This window comes from Dermacentor silvarum, chromosome 5 (assembly GCF_013339745.2).
Source record: "Dermacentor silvarum isolate Dsil-2018 chromosome 5, BIME_Dsil_1.4, whole genome shotgun sequence".
NCBI lineage: Eukaryota > Metazoa > Arthropoda > Arachnida > Ixodida > Ixodidae > Dermacentor > Dermacentor silvarum.
This window is the reverse complement of record NC_051158.1, coordinates 21049136-21068642: the sequence shown is the minus strand read 5'-3', so window position 1 is coordinate 21068642 and position 19507 is coordinate 21049136. Positions and strand designations below refer to the sequence as shown.

The 19507-nt window shown below is 47.8% G+C and overlaps 2 protein-coding genes across 2 annotated transcripts; one reads left to right on the top strand and one right to left on the bottom strand.

Moving 5' to 3' along the window:
• Window positions 1-487: 487 nt before the first annotated feature.
• LOC119452320 (beta-1,3-galactosyltransferase 9) lies at window positions 488-8330 on the top strand. The gene is made up of 4 exons (XM_037714542.2): window positions 488-546; window positions 1742-2047; window positions 3380-3860; window positions 7479-8330. Exons 1-4 carry the CDS (start codon window positions 503-505, stop codon window positions 7668-7670), a joined length of 1023 nt encoding a protein of 340 aa, XP_037570470.2. The 5' UTR covers window positions 488-502; the 3' UTR covers window positions 7671-8330.
• A 4742-nt stretch (window positions 8331-13072) lies between these two features.
• LOC125945553 (uncharacterized) lies at window positions 13073-18757 on the bottom strand. Its single transcript, XM_049667482.1, has 3 exons — window positions 18368-18757; window positions 17820-18129; window positions 13073-14841 (listed from the first exon to the last, which is right to left on the bottom strand). Exons 1-3 carry the CDS (start codon window positions 18733-18735, stop codon window positions 14662-14664), a joined length of 858 nt encoding a protein of 285 aa, XP_049523439.1. The 5' UTR covers window positions 18736-18757; the 3' UTR covers window positions 13073-14661.
• Between the last annotated feature and the right edge of the window lie 750 nt (window positions 18758-19507).

Sequence of the window (19507 nt, the reverse complement as noted above, 5' to 3'; positions counted from 1 at the left end):
TCCGATAATTTGGAAAAGCCAAGTGGCATGGAAAACTCATTTGTGTGTGTTTGTGTGTTTGTATGTGTGTTCGAGTGTGTGTGTGTGTGTGTTTATTGCGCACATTTTACTTATTGCGTTTATACACATTTATTTTATGCGCACACTTATTGCGTTTTATACACATTTTATTGCGCGCATTCAAGCAGAAGCTTCCTATCCACGTATGAGATCAGCGATCCGTCATAGCAATGCTCTAGTGCCATCATCATCACTTTCTCGATGCTACGTGCTCGTAATACAACGACGACGGAAGAAGACGATGAAGAAGCAAAAGAAGCTTCTGGAATCTCGAAAATATCCAGAAATATCGTACAAAAACGTGGCTTGCGGCCAAAACGATGACAATAAATATCCCTGCAATTGTCTTAATAAAAATCCCGACGATGCGTTCGCTGGTCGAGACAAAAACGAGCACCTGCTCGCGCGTGACGCTTGACACAGGTGACGGAAGAAGAAGAAGATGACAGAAGGTTCCAAGAGAACGCCCAGTTCCCCAACCATGAGGTAAGTGGACGCATACTGCTTTTCGCTTGAAACTTTTTTGTGACGGGCGAACCCAAAGCAGTAGTGCACATGATTCCTTGAGAATTCGGCAACCCAACGTCGTCTGTGCGTCAGGTGACGGTCGCTCTATTGGCGCCGATTTTTTGGCGGTTTTTCGAGAATGGCATCGAACCCAACTCCGGCAGCTGTTCAAGGCGGCTATAAACAGCGCCCCATCTAGTAGCCCGCGCATCCACTAGGTGATGAACACGTCGTGCACAACTCCAATAGCCAACTTCTACGCGTTGTTCCGGAGCGCTCAGGTAGCGTGGTAAGCTATGAGATAGGCACGTAAATACGACTTTCGCGAAGCCCTCGTAGATATTGGGCCAATTTTGCGCAATTTGCTAATTCATATACAGTCGAAGCGGGATATATCGAACTCGAAGGGGATCGCGAAATAGTTCGGTATATCAATAATCCTATACATGAAATAAAACTTTTATACAAAATTTTCAAGGAAATTTCACAGCTGTTCGTTATACATGATAATTCGTTATATCCGGGTTCGATATATCGGGGCTCGTCTGTAGGCCTATCCATCTGGCGAGGAGGAAATGGCACGCGACGAGCATTTCCTCCTCTCTGGCTTGTGCGAGCCGGCGTGGCGCTGCATGCCTGGACGCGTTGCCGTAGCGTGCTGCGGAAAGAATTGGAGACGTTTTTAGCTCGTCCTCCGTGAAATTTATGCGATGTCAGCTCATGCAAGGACATTGAAGAACCACTGTGTAGACTTTCGCTGGAGCGATGACTACAGTGTGCGGAAATTTCTCTTACCTGCGCAAACAAGCGACCTGCATCATCAGCCTCGGTGTGTGCATGTGTTGTGAAACCATTTTGGCTGCATCGGGTTGTATCAATCGACGAAGAGATCCGGCATCTGTGAATTACCAGCGTGAATTGGAACAAAATATCGCTATCTGATCGCTCGAGGCGCGCTCGTGTACGGCCAACCCAATGCAACCCCGAAACATCTAAGCGCGAATCGCTGTAAAACATTTGCGCCAGCCACCGGCATGCAACAGAAGGTGTGCGACAGAAGCAGCGCTTGTATGCGTGTTGTCTTTGGTCCGTCTCATCCGAAATTTATACCGTCTCATCCGGTATAAGGTAGCGGTCCTTGTGCAAGTTTCGTTGTTATACGCCTTCGCTGCAGCATCCTGTTGGCGGTGACGCGGCAGAGCCGCTCCCCGACCACGCTGATAGTGTTCAGCTTCCTGTCCATGGTGGTGCTGGGGCTGCTGATGCACCACTTCACGGGCACCATGCTTCGCCAGCACTTCCCCACGCAGCTGTGCCAGGCGCACGGCGCCAACATCACCGTCGTCGTGGCCGTACGCACGAAGCCCAACAACTACTCGTACAGGAGCGCCATCCGAAACTCCATGGGCCACCCGGTGGTCCGCGCAACACTGCCCTGGAAGGTGGTCTTCTACATGGGCTACTCGGCGGACATCGTCAGGTAGGTTACTATCTGTACACAACCATACCGTATACATGCATGGCTTATGGGAAGTGGTGGGACTCTGGGCAAGTCAGTGTGTGGCCCCTTGTTGGAGGGGGTCACGTGAACATTCCTGTTGAGGAAAGAGTACGCTGTCGGTGCGGTTGTGGGCTTAATTGGGAGATGGTCGAGTCTCCCGAACGAAAGGCCGTCCACGGCTGGCTCCGAGCCGTAAGCGCTTTCATGATTTGTACATGGACGAAGGAAATAAAACTGGGACAGAGAATTGTACGAAGATGGCGGATCGGCCGAGTTGGAACTAATCCGGCCGCAGTAGCAGCCCACGGGCAAATGAGGACACAGAAAATAAATAAAGGGGACATCTGCTTGTCCCGTTGGTTTCTTTTCTGTGTCCTTGCTTTGCCGTGCGCTGCTACCATGGACTGCATTGTGTCATTCAGCCAGCCTTGGTGAGCGAATGGCTCCGAGAAGCCAGTTCCTTCGCTTTTTCCTTCGCAGTAACGGCCTAACACGTGGCCTCCAAGACTCGGCGTATTTCGTCGGAAATATTTGGTTCCGGGTAGCTTATATTCGATGCGCACTTGTTCGGCCGCCCTGCTACTGTAGCCCCTCCGTAGCTCTGCCCAGCTCTGCCTGTAGAGTGCGGGCACTAAAACCTACCGCGCGCGCTGACGTGTGAGTGCGCGTGCACGTGCGTGTGCGTGTGTGTGTGTGTGTGTGTGTGTGTGTGTGTGTGTGTGTGTGTGTGTGTGTGTGTGTGTGTGTGTGTGTGTGTGTGTGTGTGTGTGTGTGTGTGTGTGTGTGTGTGTGTGTGTGTGTGTGTGTGTGTGTGTGTGTGTGTGTGTGTGTGTGTGTGTGTGTGTGTGTGTGTGTGTGTGTGTTGATTTTTTTTATATCCCACTCCCTTTCTTTCTTCCCTCATCATCTCACCTGGAGAAGCATGCCAGAACTATCGCTCAGCTAACCTCTCCAAATATCATTAACCCTGCAATGCCTTGCGTATGACATTTCCTACGCAAATTTCGGTTCCTCAATGTTAAGATTTAAGCACGGGAAACCTAAGCGCATAGCCCATAGTAGCGTGTTTGATACGCTGGAGTGACTAACTGATAAATTAATTATCATATAATTAGGTTCTAACTCGCATCTGACTTCATTGTTCTTTTTTTTCTACAAATACTTTCCATAGCCAGAAATAGAGGTAAACGAGTTCTTCCAATTTACATTGATGTGGAACTCTTTGGGCATTCAACGTTAAATACTCTCCCTCTCCTTCTCTCTCTCTCTCTTTCTCTCTCTCTATTTTTTTCTCTCTCTCTCTCATCAAAGATCTCGCTCGCTCCGCCGCGAGGTGCTCAAGGGCGACCTGATCATCGCGCCGTACGAGGCCTCCTTCGAGAACACCATCCCGATCTTCATAGACACCGTGCGCTGGATTCACGACCAGTGCGCGCCAGCCATGCACCACCTGGTGCACACCAACGACACCACCATGGTGGACTTCCTCGCCGCGCACGAGTACATTGACGGCCTGAAGGAAGCCGAGGACCGCCACTTCCACTGCTCCGTCGTGCAGCTGGTCCCGGTGGACCGGAACCCCAACAGCTCGACGTACATACCCGAGGCCCTCTTCAGGGACGCCTACTGGCCCACCCACTGCCAGGGGGACGCCTTCATCGTCCACTCTAAGCACCTGCAGCCGCTCGTGCTGTCTTCGGAGGCCATCGCCCAGTACCCAATGCTGGGGCCCTACGTGACGGGACACCTCCCTGTCCTGGCCCGCGTTGGACACAGAGACATCTCGCCCAGGGTAATTCAATTCAACACAATTCTCTTTATTTACCAGAAAATATCCTGGCTGGACTCCTAGGCTTTCTAAAAGCTGCAAGAAAACAGCTTGACGGGGCCCAGGAGACCATACATACGTGGCAGCATGTGACAGGTGAACAGATAACAGATGTTTAAAAGCATCATACACGAAAATAAACAAGTTAGTTAGACAGATAGTAGAAATGATTATACATTAATTAAGAACATGCACTCTTACTTGGAGAACTGAAAGAGAAACACAATGCATTTATGTTAAAATGCAAAACAAACACTATACTCCATCTCACAAGCTCGTTGCACCACTGCCGAAGTTACGAGGCGTACACAGGCAATATCTTTGCGCAGCGATATATAGTTCCTGGCCGTAACTGGCTTATTAGCTACACTAGAGAGTTTTAGTTTTGCTCGCTACCCGCTACGCTACAGCAATACGTGACATATGTTAGGACCTTTGCGTATACACTCGTATACCAAGAATTACTGTGGCAGTTGCTGCCGGTGGCCGTAATAGCCACCCTAACCATGGCAACATGCATGGCAGCGCCCATAGAGTGCCCGACCACCCGCCCGCTTCGATCCTAATTCGCGCTTGTTACTGCTTCTCCGCCCTGTCAGCAAGAAACAAGCGGCAAAATCCGTCATCGCCAAGCCTCACCTCAAGCTGAGGTCAAATCATTAGGTATGTTTCGTCGTAACTATTGAGATCGGCTGTTTTCACGCTGCTAGGACTACAGACACGGCACCGAGCCGTAAAACTGTTTTGAATTCTAATTAGCAGATGGCGCCACAGCATTAGCATTCGCGATTCGTTGACGATGCGGAACGCTATAAAAGCCTAATTGTTCACTGCATAATTAATTTACTACCCCGCTCTAACATGGCACGCGATGACGGTAGCGAGAAAACGCCATGTATAGACGCCGAGCAGACGCTGTGCCGCAGGTGAACATTTATGAGGGCATTCGCCCGTACTACTTGCCAACGAGGCTGCAAGGTAACTGCAGGGAAAGCAAGCAGGTAAAGCGAACCCCTGCTGTCGCATGTATGTAAACGCAGCTTGTGGTTATGGTGACAAAACATTTTATTGCGATAGCAATTATATGGACACTCAAAAGCAGATTTCTGCCGTCGGCGTCGCCGTCGCCGTCGCCGTGAGGTTCCGTATGACGTCATTTGGAGATGAAATCGTCGCCGCGCGCCGAACGCTGTATGTGCGAGTGAAAGGGCGCGAGGGGCGCGTCTTTCATGGGGATGAACACACGGCGGAGAACAAACGCGCGTTCTGCGCCGTGCTCGCTTAATGGCTGCAGAAGTAGGCGTCTCTTTTCTCCTTTACAATCACCATATATGTAGAGCAAACGCGCCTTCTTCCGACGCGCGAGAGGCCGTGGGGGAGGGGGAGGGAAGGGAGGCGACGTTTAGCTGCGGCACCAAGTGCCTATTTATATCAGAGGCTCCGGCAACAGTCACCAACGCCGCACGCATTTTGAGCGAACGCGGGCAAAACGCCGATGGCGTCGACAACAGTTCTGCGTGTTGCCGATGCTGCTGCATGTCCAAGTTTATACAGCTGATAAAGCTAATATCTTTACTCCGTATAGCTCTCTACAAGTTTGCTATCGCAATTGATGCTTCGCCTTTCAGGTGAAACTGCGACAACTTTTTTTTTCGTCAATCCACCAACCCTGGAGCATGTAGCAGGATGACACGCAGACGCTGAGCAGACGACGCGGCGCGGATGAGCACTTCTCGAGGGGCATTCTGCCTTCCTATTGGCTAAGAATTCGTGTAGCCTCCACAGTGCCGCAACAAGCTTGTGAGATGGAGTATAATTCAGGAAACTAAGAACGCACAATTCTACAATAATACGTAACACTCCCGGGTAAGCCTCCCATCTTCTTGCCTCCGAAGCCCTGGAAGCGGTAGCAAGGCGTAGCGTTGCGCTTAAGCTCCCCGGATGTTGTTCGAACAGTACGCGTTGGCGCGACGCCGCACGCGAGACAACTGCTACCGCGCAGCTGAAACAGTGCCCCGGCAGCTACCAGGCGTCTCACAATGCTGGCGGGGATGAGGAACGCCGCCACTGAGGTTGCGGGCGTCCCAACTCGATTTTGAGGAAATGAGGCCGGAGGTGAGGCGTCAGGGGAGCTTGTAGCTTGAAGTGTAATTGTCACTTCCCCTCAGAACACTCTATGTATACCATAGCAACTCGGCAGGAAAGCTAGTGTTAGTGCGCCCAAAGCTCGTGCCGGCAGCAGAATGCCAGAACGTTGGCCTGGCTGAGTCCAAGGAGGTTTAAAATGGAAATTTCTGGAGTGGGCATGACGTCTCAAAAGTTAAGCCGGACCATCGCCATCTTACGAAATGCAATCTTAGGACATCTTAGGCACACAAAAATGTTAGCGTCTACTCCGTGCTACTTAGGGTGCTTAATTTTGCCATATAGATATTGTTCGACGCATTTCTTTCTGTCACTGGTTTGCAAAAGGAAGCCTAAACATCTTGTCAAATTTTGTGGCACATTATGACATCAATACACAGCCAAAGCTAATATTCCAGCTAGAAATCAAGAGCATTTAACTGGCAAAAATGAAGTGAGCTGTGAGCGGATTCCAGCCGTCGCTGCCTTCTTTCAGGGTAGAAGTATAGGCGAACTTTGGATTTACCTTTTCTGGTAAGAAACTGCGGATGCTGCAACTCCAGCAATTAACGCGACAGCGTTAAGGAACCCGTGTCGCAGAAAATCCGGTGTCGGCGTCGGCGGCGTTGTGCGCTGGAGAAAATTATATTTGGGTATGTGTTAAACTAAACGGTGGGGTTTTACGTGCCATAACCTCGATCTTATTATGAGGCACGCCGTAGTGGGGGACTCCGGAATAATTTGGACCACCTAGGGTTCTTTAACGTGCACCTAAATCACGGGTGTTTTCGCATTTCGCCCCCATCGAAATGGGGCCGCCGTGATTTAGGTATGTATATATGTGACGCCTTGCTATATATATATATATATGCCTTGCTGTATGACATGCGGCATATTCAGGTTATGTTGTCTCACCATTCTATCACAAAAGTTGGTCATACCAGGTCTTACATTCATGACAAAATTATTCCTCAGAATTTTGAGAATGGCATCCCACAAACATGTCATTAAACAAAACACCGACAGCGCATGCCTTTTATCTTAAACCTCCTCAGACTTAAATATTAAAAGTGCGAAACAATAACAAATCTCAAACCTGATATTGACATAATTTTAATGGTGCGGGTGTGCATTACCTCTGGGATTGGCCTAGGAAGGAGGTTTGAAACATACCCGATACGGAAAAGTGGTGGAAAAGTCGCTAAGAAAGACGTCTTTAATTAATAAACATAAATGAAATTGTACGATGGCAGGATTCAAACACAGGACCCTTAGCACAACAGCTCGTTTTCACTTAGTCAGCTTACGTTTACTTCAATTCATACTGTCACGACAGCTTCATCGCATTCATTGCTTCGCCCTCATGACGAAACTGTGATATCTTCCTCCACAATCTGTGAAATACTGAAAAAGGAAGACAGAAAAAATTATCTGTAATGTCAACATTTACTTCTGCAGATGAAGAGACTCGACGATGTACCAGCGAACCAGAGCAGCCTACGTCCTATATTTGTGAGCAACGTTACCGAGAGATCGCAGTGGAAGGCGCAATGGCTCAAGACGCTCGTCTGCTACGCGAACGCGAACAAGACGACAGAAGAGATGACTGACCGGATATTGCGCAAGATCAAGTTCCACACAGCCGACTGATGGAGATGGCGATGGTGGACAGTGTGTCAGCGATCTTTCTCCCAGATCACAGCGTCTGCACGTCGTTGAAAGGATTCAAAGTGATGTTCGGTTGTTTGTCATTGCCTCGTCGTGCCCCCCCCCCCCCCCATCCCCCCTATTCTTAGTTGCCTTCTGCATCTTTTGCTGCTGATGCTGAAGCGGAGACTTCTTGTGTTGCTGTTGCTGTTCTTCTTCATTCCTGCGTTTCTGCTGTCTTTTGCTGTGTGTTTCATGCAACGTTACAAGTGCAAATTAAAAGACCACTACTGACTTCTGAAAGAACCTGAGTGAAGTGTTTAAAAAAAACGCGAACTTTAGCAAAAGCAGGTCAGATTTTCTTGTAGCGGGAGCCTATGTTCTTGTGCCCTTGTTTTGTGTTGTGTGCTCTTTCTTTGACCGATGAAAATGTAGCAGTCTAGGGAAGCCCCGCTGACTTTATCATGTCGCGGCAAGACTGATGAACTGGATGTGCTGTGAACTACTGTTCGTTCTTTGATTTTGTTTGATTTTACCTGTTGCCATGTCACTCTCGGCATGCCTGAAAGTTTCTTGCCACGGTTCAATATTTGCAAGTGTCACCGATGCATCGCCGAATAAAAAAAAATGTATCCAGTCTGGCTTTTTTTCTTTTACTCTTTTTTTTTTCGCAATCTCATACTAACAGAAAGTTGAATAGCTGCTCAAAGCGGCGCGTGCACAGTCACGATCATGTCGTGAACTTTTAATGGCTATTTTTTCTCGTTTCACAAATGTGGCTCCTCCGGAGGTAACCTGTTTGCAAGAACGTCTGTGATTCAATAGAGTTCACGGGCCACGTTGCCACGTTGCCTGCCACCTCCGAGCTGAATTCAGGCTGTTTAGAGTTCCAGTGGTATGTTATAAGTTGCAACATCCTAAGGAAGGAAAAAAATCTCTTACTCTCAATCCAGAGGTATGCAGTGTCGGTAGTGCTAAGTGGGCTAGTTGATTGCTATAGATTCTTGATACATGTTACCAGAGCAATATAAACGGAACGCAGAGTACTAGACGCAGAAACCACGAACGCTGCACTACAGATGAAATTTGCTTAACGCAAGTGTATACGCGCAAAGCAAAAACCATAAAACGCTGCATTATTACAGTGCATGTCTGACACTCATCCGCCTTGTTCTAGTCCCTTAGTGCGTGACCAACTCTGGGGGATATGCCATGAATCGGATGGTGCAGACTTATTATCGTTTTTTTTTTGACGAAAATAAGATGAAATGGATGCAAGCAACTTGTAATTGCGAAATAACATGTCAAGTGTTACCGATACGACGGCTTGAGTATCTAAATACTGCAGTAAAATTATGTGAGCATAACTGGTAAAAAGAAGAATTTTAACATGCAATTTTTTTGTCTCGCACAGAAAGTTGCAGATCGCTTCACAAATTTTCCTGTGAATATAACCCAGTACGGTAGCCCCCAAAGGAAAGAATTGCCGGAAGAGTCAAATTTAAGCAATAGTTGTTGCCTCAAAACATGGCTCGTACCCACGAGGGGGATTGGCCACACTGGACGGTTTCGAAATGGTTCTCTAACTGAGATCCTCTTTTTCTTTTTTTTTTCTTTTTTGTGTGTGGAATGCCAGCAGAAGCTATGCTAATGCAGTTATCTCCTTTTTTATGCTAAATGACTCAATAACCAATCAGGTTCTCGTTTATGCCTACGAAAGACACGTATGCTAACGAAAAGCAGGCTACACGGACATCTACGACCGCGATCAAGATGTTCTCGCCCTGCCATTACTTCTGCATGCGCGCTGTGTTCTCTCAGACCATCGTTTAGGCCGCTTTCGGTCCTGTCCCAAAAACAAGCACGCCACGAGCTTCGTTCCATGTAGAATTGATGTACACAAGCTTCCACCTTTGTGTGGCGGATGCTATATTGACCAGACCGGATAGTGTTTAAATGATAGACCGAGAGAACGCTACGCGCATGTTAGAACGACACATATGGTGAAGGCGCAAAGTAGCCTTTATTTTTTTATTGCGATAAAAATAATATGGTCACTGCAGGCGCATTTAGCCGTCGCCGTCGTCGTGACGTTCCGTATAAAGTCCAAGCGCGATAACACCGTCGGGATAACACCATCACCACGCGCCGTATGCTGTATGTGCGAGTGAAAGCGTGCGAGCGTGAGCCGACGATAGCGGCTCAATGTCGCGCTCCCAAGGGAGGAAAGTGGGGAAGGAAGCGTGTCGTCTTCCGTCGCGCGCACGCCACCGGAGGAGGGGACGGAGGGGTGGGGGGGGGGGGGGAGGAGGGCGGGGTCATTTGTACTTCGGCCAGGCGCAGTCGCGCGGGCTTTATCTTAGAAGCGATCTGCTTTGTGGGTACAGTCTAGGTTGGCCGACGGCTCGCAGCCTTGCGCGCACTGTGTTCTCGCCGCTCAGTTTGCGTTGAAGCGATACACAGCACGAAGGTCACTTCGCTCGCTGCTGCTGCATGCTGCCGCTCTTCTTCACGCCAGCGTTATGACAGCGAGTGTGATGAGTTCATGTTTGCCTGTGAGCTCTGACACCATGCTTGTTAATTAAGTTAGTAAGTGAATGTTTAGAAGTTCACGCAGCTGATAAACATACTATTCTTACTTCGTATAGCTGTCTACTAATTTGCTATCGCAATCGATGCATCGCCTTTCTGGCGAAAGTGAGACTTTTTTTTTCTTGAAAGGTTGTACATCTGTAGTCATGGTCACGAGTAACGCCGCGGCTAACACTCTCAGGGCTAGATTACAAATACATGTGCATGAACACGCTGGAGTGTGGACCGAGGGATAGTATTCGCCGTAGGACGTCAAGGGTTCGGAGCCCACAGGCGAAAAGTTGATGATAATGATAACGATGATGATGGTGAGTTTCTTGTTGCCCATTTAATTTTTTTTTATTAGGAACATGAGATGTATCGAAAATTGAACCTTTATCCGTAATTAATTCTACACATCAATAAAATACAACAAAATTCTATCATATATACTCTCTTTGGAACTGTTGTATCTTAGCGTCTTATAATAACTGGCGAGTGTAAATTACTCAATCCTAAAGCACATAACTTACCTTGATCAACAAAAATTAACATCATCTCAAGCTCGATACAGTTACCGGAAAGGTTTATCTACAATCATTCAGCTGGATAAATTATTACATGAAATATCCATATCACACCTGGAACTAATACTAAAATTAGGATCCACTACAGGCAAGGGTGCGATTAGCGGCTGGATAAAGGGATACATTACTAACCAAATACGGTTTATCCAACGTAATCAGACTAACTCGATAACAGCTGATGTTTAACTATGTTGTACCGCAAGGCAGCGCGCCCTAGCACCGTTTTTTTTTTTCATTTTATTGATAATTTGCCCATAGACTTCTGCATGAACATCAGACTGTTTGCCTGTGATTGCATCAACATCAGCCTATTTTTATGTCTACTGCCATGCGAAGGCCTCTCCCAGCGATCTCCAATTACCCCTGTCTTGCGCCTGCTGATTCCCCCAACTTGCGCCTGCAAATTTCCTAATTTAATCACCCCACATAACTTTCTGCCGTCCTCGACTGCGCTTCCATGCCCTTGGCACTCATTCTGCACGTAGCTCTAATGGACCACCGGTTATCCACCCTACGCATTACATGGCCTGCCCAGATCCCTTTTTTTTTTTTTCGCTTAATGGCAACTAGACAACAGTTGAACTCGGATATATCGATCCTGAAGGGGATCACAAAAAAAGTTTGATATATAGGTAATTCGATATATAAAATAAAAAATTTCATATAGAAATTTTCCCGCCGATTTTATAGCTGTTCCATATACACAAGAATTCATTATACGTGCGTTCGATACATCCGGGTTCGATTGCATCAACTATCTACGATTGCTCTCTGTTCCACACCGCTCTCTTTCTGTCTCTTAACGTTACGCTCGAGGACAAGTGAAGGACCACGCCCTTTGCGTACAATATGTACGCAAAGGGCGTACATATGCCAATGTGTACACTATTGTGCACACATTGTGTACAATTGTGCACAATATGCCAATGATTGTACACTGTTCTTTTCGACGACATTGGTAAGCTCCAAGTCAGGATTTGGTAATGCATGTCTTGTACACGCGACCCCCCCCCCCCCCCCCCCCCCCCCCAATGTTATTCTTGTGTAAACTTCCTTCTCGTGGACAGCGTCGCCAATGGGACTTTAGGTGCCGCTTCGCCGCTACACACTACAGATGCCGGATTTTTCGCTGAATGGGACATTTGACGCTTTCACATCAAAAGAACATTTGTGGAGTAATGCTGTGGCGTCGAGCTGCTGTGCTTGACGCGGGTTCAATTCCGCCCAGCACCGAAAAATTTTTTTTCCTTGAAGAACGACTTACAGAAGCCAGATATATGAACACAAAGTCCCTGGAGTAAGCTAATAATGTCAATAACATTAAAAATGTGTTCTTTTGAGCGCGAACCTACTTACTGTATAAATCATAACCCTCTAAAAGCCCTAAACAAGCACAGGGCCTCGAGTTAATCATTACACACACCCTTAGATAGGACTCGTACGTGGGTTTACATCACTCCAGCCGCCTCAAAGCCCCACCAGGAACTAGCCTTTAACGCTTTGGTCATATTAGTGCCAGTATACCTAATTGCTGATTAGTTTCTTTCCACTAACGTAACGGCATACGTAATAGAAGAGGTACAAAGGATGACGCTAACATATGCAAATCCTATAGAAATACCATTTCCTTAGCATACCAGCTGCTCTAAACAATTCGCTCACTGGGATTAGGCAATGTCACCATCAAACAAGGACCCACTAATAGACTCGCCAACTTAATTATTGCTAACAGGTGGATTACTGATTCACCAGAAGCCATTCCACTCCCACAAGACTCCAGTTACTCCACCAATTACTTCAGAACGAATTGTGCACACATAATTAAGTACATCTATCACTAACTTAGATGCAACACGACGCTAACATACGCACACCCTATAGGAAATACCGTTTCCTTACCGTACCGGCTGCTCTAAACAATTTGCTCACTGGCATTAGGTAATGTGAGGGAGAGAGAGAAAGCTCCTTAATGAAAAGCAGAGAATTCCGCCTGCGTCTACGTAGGCGACTACACGCTACTCTGCATAGGGAAGGAGAGCTTTGCTATAGCTTTTACTACTGGCCCAGCAGATTTTGCAAATGTTTTTGTATATGTTATTGAGAAAATAAAGAAAGAAAGAAAAAAGAAAGAAAGGATCAGGGACCGAAAGACCCTAGGAGGAGGAGGAATGCGGTGAAGGAGAAAGAATCAGAATCGGTTTATCAGAATCGGTTTATTGAAAGTGAGTAAAAAGATTACAGGCTGTTAGTATACAAGAACATATGTGATCCTGATATGTACAGGTGAGAAAAAGGTGAACTGTGTTGATTTAAGCCCCTGTGCTACACACACAAGTTTACCGCTACAAAAATGTTCCACTGATGGAAAAATTAGTTTTCTCAGCCGTAAATCGTAAACATTACGTCTTCGCCGTTTCAGAAATCACTGTGCGGATTGCTTCTTAATTGTATTTTAACTCTAGTTTGCTGTTCTTGCTCTGCATAATTTGTTTGCTTATTTGTTGCTCAAGTGTCTCACTGTATTGAGTTAGGTTGTTCACTTAAGGCCCACTTGAATTTCGCTGGTAGCAAATCGTTTAGCTATGTTAATCTAATCTCCGTGTGCATCCTTACTGTTCTGTATTATTACCCTGCCTAATTTTACACTTATTACAGAAACAGTAAACTAACATAACTGTTCATTTATCACACTCCCTGCAACGATCCCTGGTGGAAGCGGATATGGTGCTGTATAATTAAGTGGTTGTAACTCATAATTTTGCCATTCAGTTAATCCGATTTTTCTCGCTCTAGCAGTAATGAAGTTCCGCGAACTTATCACATCATAGTATAGACTGCGTAGCCAACTGTGAATGCGAAACCAAGTATCTAGGCTTCTCCCTGCTGTAAATTTAAGTACCGCCAATGCATATTGCGCATGTTACCGTCAGAGATGGAAGGCGTCGCGCTCGGCGCCAGTTTTAAAAAACTCATCTTTGAAAAGGCACAACAATGTCCCCGACAGCTAGGTACTATTGAGCATAACTGTGTAGTGAGAAATATAAAGAAAAAAGAACTTGGGTGTATTCTAACCGTATAGAGATGAACGAGCCACGTGGCACTAAATCCCCGATTGCGCAAGAACATGTATCATGGGAAAGGCCCAAGCTTCTTGCTTCGCAAGCTCTCCGCCGCAGGCACAGGAGAGACATTCTTGTGAGAGGAGTGCGGTCAAGCGACCAAGAGTGTCGTGACCTGAACTAGGCTGGAGAAAAACATGAACGTTCTCTCCAAACAATTAAGGCTGCAAAATAAGCATATTCAGTTCTTTCCCCTCGGCTATTCATGCAGTGCCGCATCAGTCGGCCAAGTGAAGTTTCAACAGCCACTCAGAGACTTGGGATATCTCATCACAGGTTCATAACTTTAAACAGAACAGAAATAAAATAGTAACCACCATTTATCTCGATATGGCTTCAAAGAATGCCGTATACAGTTTTTTTTTTCCCACGTGATCCCAGGTGCACAGCAAAACCAAGCAGTGTTCAGTTTAGGATAATGATGATGGCAATTTATAACTAAAGACGTAAAAGAACGTTTTGTTGTGTGTTACTGTTTGTGTGAGGAAAGCATGGCTATGTTTTTGCTTGCATGTATGCTGTTTGCCGCTTGCGAACTGTAAAGCAAAGTTGCCGAGTTAGCGGAGCTGTCCAGCGTTTCCGGCTCAAAGGTGAAGATAGTGGGGGCTGTTCTCCGGCGCGGCCATCATTTCCTCCCAGAGCGACATCATGGACACGCTTAGGTTCTGCGGGTACGTGTAGAACAACACGGCGCCGATGGTGTACAGCATGGTCATGCTATCGTTCACCGCGATGTAGCTGGCCATGTCCCTGACTTCCAGGTTGCCCGTGACCAGCAGGCCCTCCTGCTCGGAGGCGTTCTGGGCGATGGCCTCGATGCCCTTCTTCTTGGTCATGAGCACGGACGACTGCCTGGCACTCGGCCGTGCGGAAGCCGGTGCCGTGGCAGTGGATCACCTGCGGAAGTGACGCGGTCACATGACGCCAGAGTCTTATACGACCCCCGTCACAGGGGTGACCCTTAACCCCCGTCTATAGTCTGATGTCGCGATTTCGCGACGTACCGATATCCGAGCTTACAAATCAGAACAGCTCGCCTAAAGGAATGCTGACATATTTTCTAATCTCGATTTGTAAATGCGAAGCATTTCTTGGCGAACAGTTGCCACTTTGACGGTATCTGTCTATATGTAGCCGCCTACGTCTTGGTCATTTGTTAACTCATGGTTGTTTCGTTAACTTGGTAGGTACCAAAATTTACATAGTATGAGAAGAGTGTATGATGAGCATAAATGATAGGTCATTGCATGAATGTCACGACATGCGTGTCATGTCGGTCATGAAACAGCCGCCTACGTCTTGGTGCTCTCATGGTCGTTTTGTTAACTTGGTATGTACCAAAAGCGGCATAGTATGACAAGAGTGTATAGCGATAGGTCATGACATGCGCGTTATATAGGTCATGAAACAGCCGCCTACGTCTTGGTGCTCTCATGGTCGTTTCGCTAACTTGGTAGGCTCCCCGCACACTGCTTCGCATAACATCGATTCCCACAGGGCGTGGGATCTGCCGGCTTTTTCTTTTTTTCAAATTAAGTTCCTCGTCATCGAAATCCTAGAAAAAAAACAATCGCACGCCATGGTTCCTTTAATAATTTACTATAATGCTAGTTTCTAAGAATCAGACTCGATTTGCTTCCTCAGGAGGTGCATGTGTCATGACGTCGTCGTGACGCAGGTGGTCACGTGGGAGCTAGCAGAGCATTGTGGCGTTTGAGCACTGGCTCCGGCTCTGTCGGTCGCATGCTATCATGGAGGAAGGAAACAAACCAGGAGGGAGCGTTACGTCACACAAGCAGCCTGGGCAAGCCACCTCTCCGTGAAGACATTCCCCTTGGCTTTTTCCCCTCGATAAGTAGGCCCAACACGTGACCTCTGCAACTCTGAGTAACGGCCGAGAATGTTAGGTTCCTGGTGTTTTTAAACTGATGCGGCGCATGTTCGTCTGGTCTGCCGTAGCTCTTCCTGCACAGCGGGGGCACTAAAACTACCGTTTGCTCTGACGTGGCGATCACAAGTCGGGCCGATTCGTTTGGTTTCAATAACATTGGGCAACGCTCCCTCCAAGTTCTTTCCTTCTTCCATGCCTACTCTGCTGCTACATCGGGTCGCGCAACAAGGATGCATGACACGGTGCATCTGATATACGTCTCCTACGGCTGTTGTCATCTTTTGGAACTTTCTTGGCATCTACTCGAACTATATGTTGGCTGCGTTTGCTAGTACCACGGCTGGTACAACGGAACCATCGCGCACAGAATCGTTACATGTTTGGAAACTCTGAACCAATTCCTCACCCTGTTATGATGCTTGCGTGATTCACTGCATGTCCCTGTCATACCTATAGGTAGTGTTCAAAACCGCGGTGACCGTGGCGAACATCAGGCGCCTATACACTAGGCAAAAGAAGTTACACTCGAGATTTGCTTCCCTAACGCTGAGCCACCCGCCACTCGGTGTTCCGATGTAGACGCGAACTCTTCTTTGGTCATGGCTTTAAAGTATCACTGAATGATATTTTAGAGTATTCCCATTTTATTGCGTTCAATAAGAGTTCGGTACCTCGGAACACCAGAAAATATACTTGCAAATAAGCCTTTCTCCATCCTAAATAATTCAATAGAATAGCTTTTCGACGAGCCAGCTTCGGTTTCGTATCCTAGGAGGTGACTGTCGTACGACGCAGAAGGTGGTCACGTGGAATCAAGACATCGCGACGTAATGGCTCTCGCTCCGGCTCGTTCGGTCCCCTACTATGCAGCTAGTCATTCGCGAGTTTTAGATTAGGGGACGCAAGCGGTTTGCGTGCTTGCGTCCCCTAATCTAAAAATTGTGCTTGCGTCCCCTAATCTAAAACTCTCTGTTGTGAGGCTCGATGTAGCAGCATAGCCGACGACCCAGCGAGCCGTAGTGTGTGTCAAAACGTCGCGATGCCTTGCTCCCACGTGACCACCTTCTGCTTCGTGATGTCATGACACAGTCAACTCCTAGGAAACGAAACCGAAGCTGGCTCGTGGGAAAGCTATTCTATGAAATAATTTAGGGTGGTGCAATTAAGACTTGCAAGTACATTTTCTAGCGTTCGAGGTACCGAAATTTTTACTTGACCCAAGAAATGAACAGTCGAAAAAAGTTTCGCCCGAAATGCGAAGCATCCATTGCGATAGCAAATTAGTAGACAGCTATACGAAGTAAGAATATTAGCTTTATCGGCCGTATAAACTTCAAGCATTCACTTACTAATTAGATTAACAAGCACGGAGTCAAGCACGCACAGGTAAACCTGAACACATCTCTCTCGATGACCACGGGAACTCGCTGTCAAAACGCTGGAGTGAGGAAGCGCGGCGGCAACAGCGTGCGAATTGACCTTCATGCTGTCTCTCGTTTCAACGTGAACTAAACGTCGACAGCACAGCGCATACAAAGCTACCAGCACTGGGCGTACTTTGTCCACATCGCAGATCGCTTTGATGAGGAGGCCTGCACGGGCGGGCACTTTGTGCACGTCGTAGATTGCTGTCAAGATGCAACACCCGCGCGGCCCCTCCGTAAAGCAGCAGCCGCCGCCGGAGTTGAACGCACCGCCGCCTCCTTCACCTCCCCCCCCCCCCCCCGTGCCTTGCGCACGACAAAAGACAGCGCGCTTCCCGCCCGCGTGAGATTGAGCCGCGATCGTCGGCTGCCCTCGCAAGCTTTCACTCGCACATACAGCGTACGGCGCGCGGCGACGATGTTATCGTGCTTGTACTCTATACGGAACATCACGGCGACGGCGACGGCAAAAATGAGCTTGGAGTGTCCGTATAATCGCTATCGCAACAAGATATGGCGTCAGTACTCATTTAACACTATATGGAACAGTAGCAATTAACCTGCGGCTGGTGGTCCATGTGGAGAACCCGGTAGTTTGGCAGGTAGAACGGGTGCGGTATCACCATATCGTGCATGTGCACCACCAGGTCGACGTTGGGGCACTTCTCCAGGATCCACGCCACGAACGGCAGGAAAGTGGGCGGCGTTCTCGGGGCTCCGGGTTCCGGGGCGGTCGCCGCGTGGGCGCCGCGTGGCACGACAATGTCGCCGGCCCTGTGGCACTCGTCTCGCACCAGGGACACCAGCTCGTCATCGCTGTTGTTGCCCAGCATCCGGAACACGGTGAGCCAGTGGAGGGGAAAGGCGAAACTGCACGGGGGGAAAGAAAGGAAAACAAATTCTGTGGAGAAACCGTCGACCACCATTGTCAACGTACGTATACGCGAATGGCCGAACGCTTCTTCTTAAAGTCCAGTCGGTTTATTAGAAGAACGATGCGTTTCATTGAGTATATTTGTTACACTGAGGACATTTAGGTAGGCTTTCTTGTTTCGAAACGTATTTCGTAGATGACGTCACACCTAAACTACGTTTGTCGTTTGCCAACCTGCGCCTGGCGTAGGACAGTCGAGCGAAGCGCCTCTGCTTGACGTTCTCCGGCTGGGTGTCGACGACGAATAGCACCTTGAGCAGCTCCTCGCGCTCGCAAGTCTTGAGCACGCGCACGGCCTCACACTTGTCGTCCCTGAAGAAGAGCTGGCCTTGCACTTTGCGCCTCGCGCGCACCGCCATTCGGAGCACGTCGTCCTGGTACGCGTAGAAGAGGGTGCCCACCAGGAGCACCAGGAAGGCACCGGCGCGGCGCGGGGACAACCTCGTAGCCGACGACGACGACGTGGCGGTGACGTGGAAAGCGCGGGGACAAGTCGAACACGTAGTCGTCGGCTGCGCGGCGTTGTTTCTGTCGGGCTGCATTGCTGGAGATAGTGCGCGCGCTCAGAATGCACAATGGAAGATCGGCCAAGAATCCGGCGGTAAAACAATGAGAAAAGAAGAAGAAGAAGGTTATTATTATTATTAAATGCGGAGCACATCTTGGCCCTGATTTTTTTAGGGTTCCGAAATATTTTTACAAATTTGATAACTAGCTGTTTATTTCTTTTTTTAGTCTTCATTTATTCCTTTATTCTATTCAAGTCATGTGGTATGTTCTACCTATTCATTCTTATATGCGTATATATTCCCATATTTATGTTTGCATTATTTTATACATCTCCTTTCTCATTGTTATGTCGAACTACCCGGTTCTTGGCCAATCGCTCAGAGTGGGTATGTGCCACTAACACCAAGGCTCTACATCTACATCTACATTTCTTGGCGAACATTTGCCACTTTGCAGTATCCATCTATGTAGCCGCCTACGTCTTGACGCTCTCGTGGTCGAATCGTTAACTTGGTATTTGCCAAAATTGGTATACTATGACAAGGATGTATGACGATCATGAATCATAGATCATGACATTAATATCGTGACATGTGTGTCATGTAGGTCATGAAACAGCTGCCTACGTCTTGGTGCTCTCGTGGTCGTTTCGTTAACTTGGTAGGTACCAAAATTGGCATCATATGACAACAGTGTATGACGAACATTAATGATAGGTCATGACATTAATGTCATGGCATGCGTCTCAAGTAGGCCATAAAACAGCCGCCTAAAACAACAATGACCCAGCGAAAAAACATTAAC

Bases quoted from the DNA above. Each gene is read 5' to 3' on its own strand.
- LOC119452320 (XM_037714542.2), top strand. From the start codon at position 503: ATGACAGAAGGTTCCAAGAGAACGCCCAGTTCCCCAACCATGAG. The intron at 2,048-3,379 runs GTAGGTTACTAT...CTCTCATCAAAG, and splicing joins TACTCGGCGGACATCGTCAG to ATCTCGCTCGCTCCGCCGCG. The intron at 3,861-7,478 runs GTAATTCAATTC...TTACTTCTGCAG, and splicing joins ACAGAGACATCTCGCCCAGG to ATGAAGAGACTCGACGATGT.
- LOC125945553 (XM_049667482.1), bottom strand. From the start codon at position 18,735: ATGCAGCCCGACAGAAACAACGCCGCGCAGCCGACGACTACGTGTTCG. The intron at 18,130-18,367 runs GTTGGCAAACGA...CCCCCCGTGCAG, and splicing joins CTGTCCTACGCCAGGCGCAG to TTTCGCCTTTCCCCTCCACT. The intron at 14,842-17,819 runs GTTAATTGCTAC...TCACTTCCGCAG, and splicing joins ACATGGACCACCAGCCGCAG to GTGATCCACTGCCACGGCAC.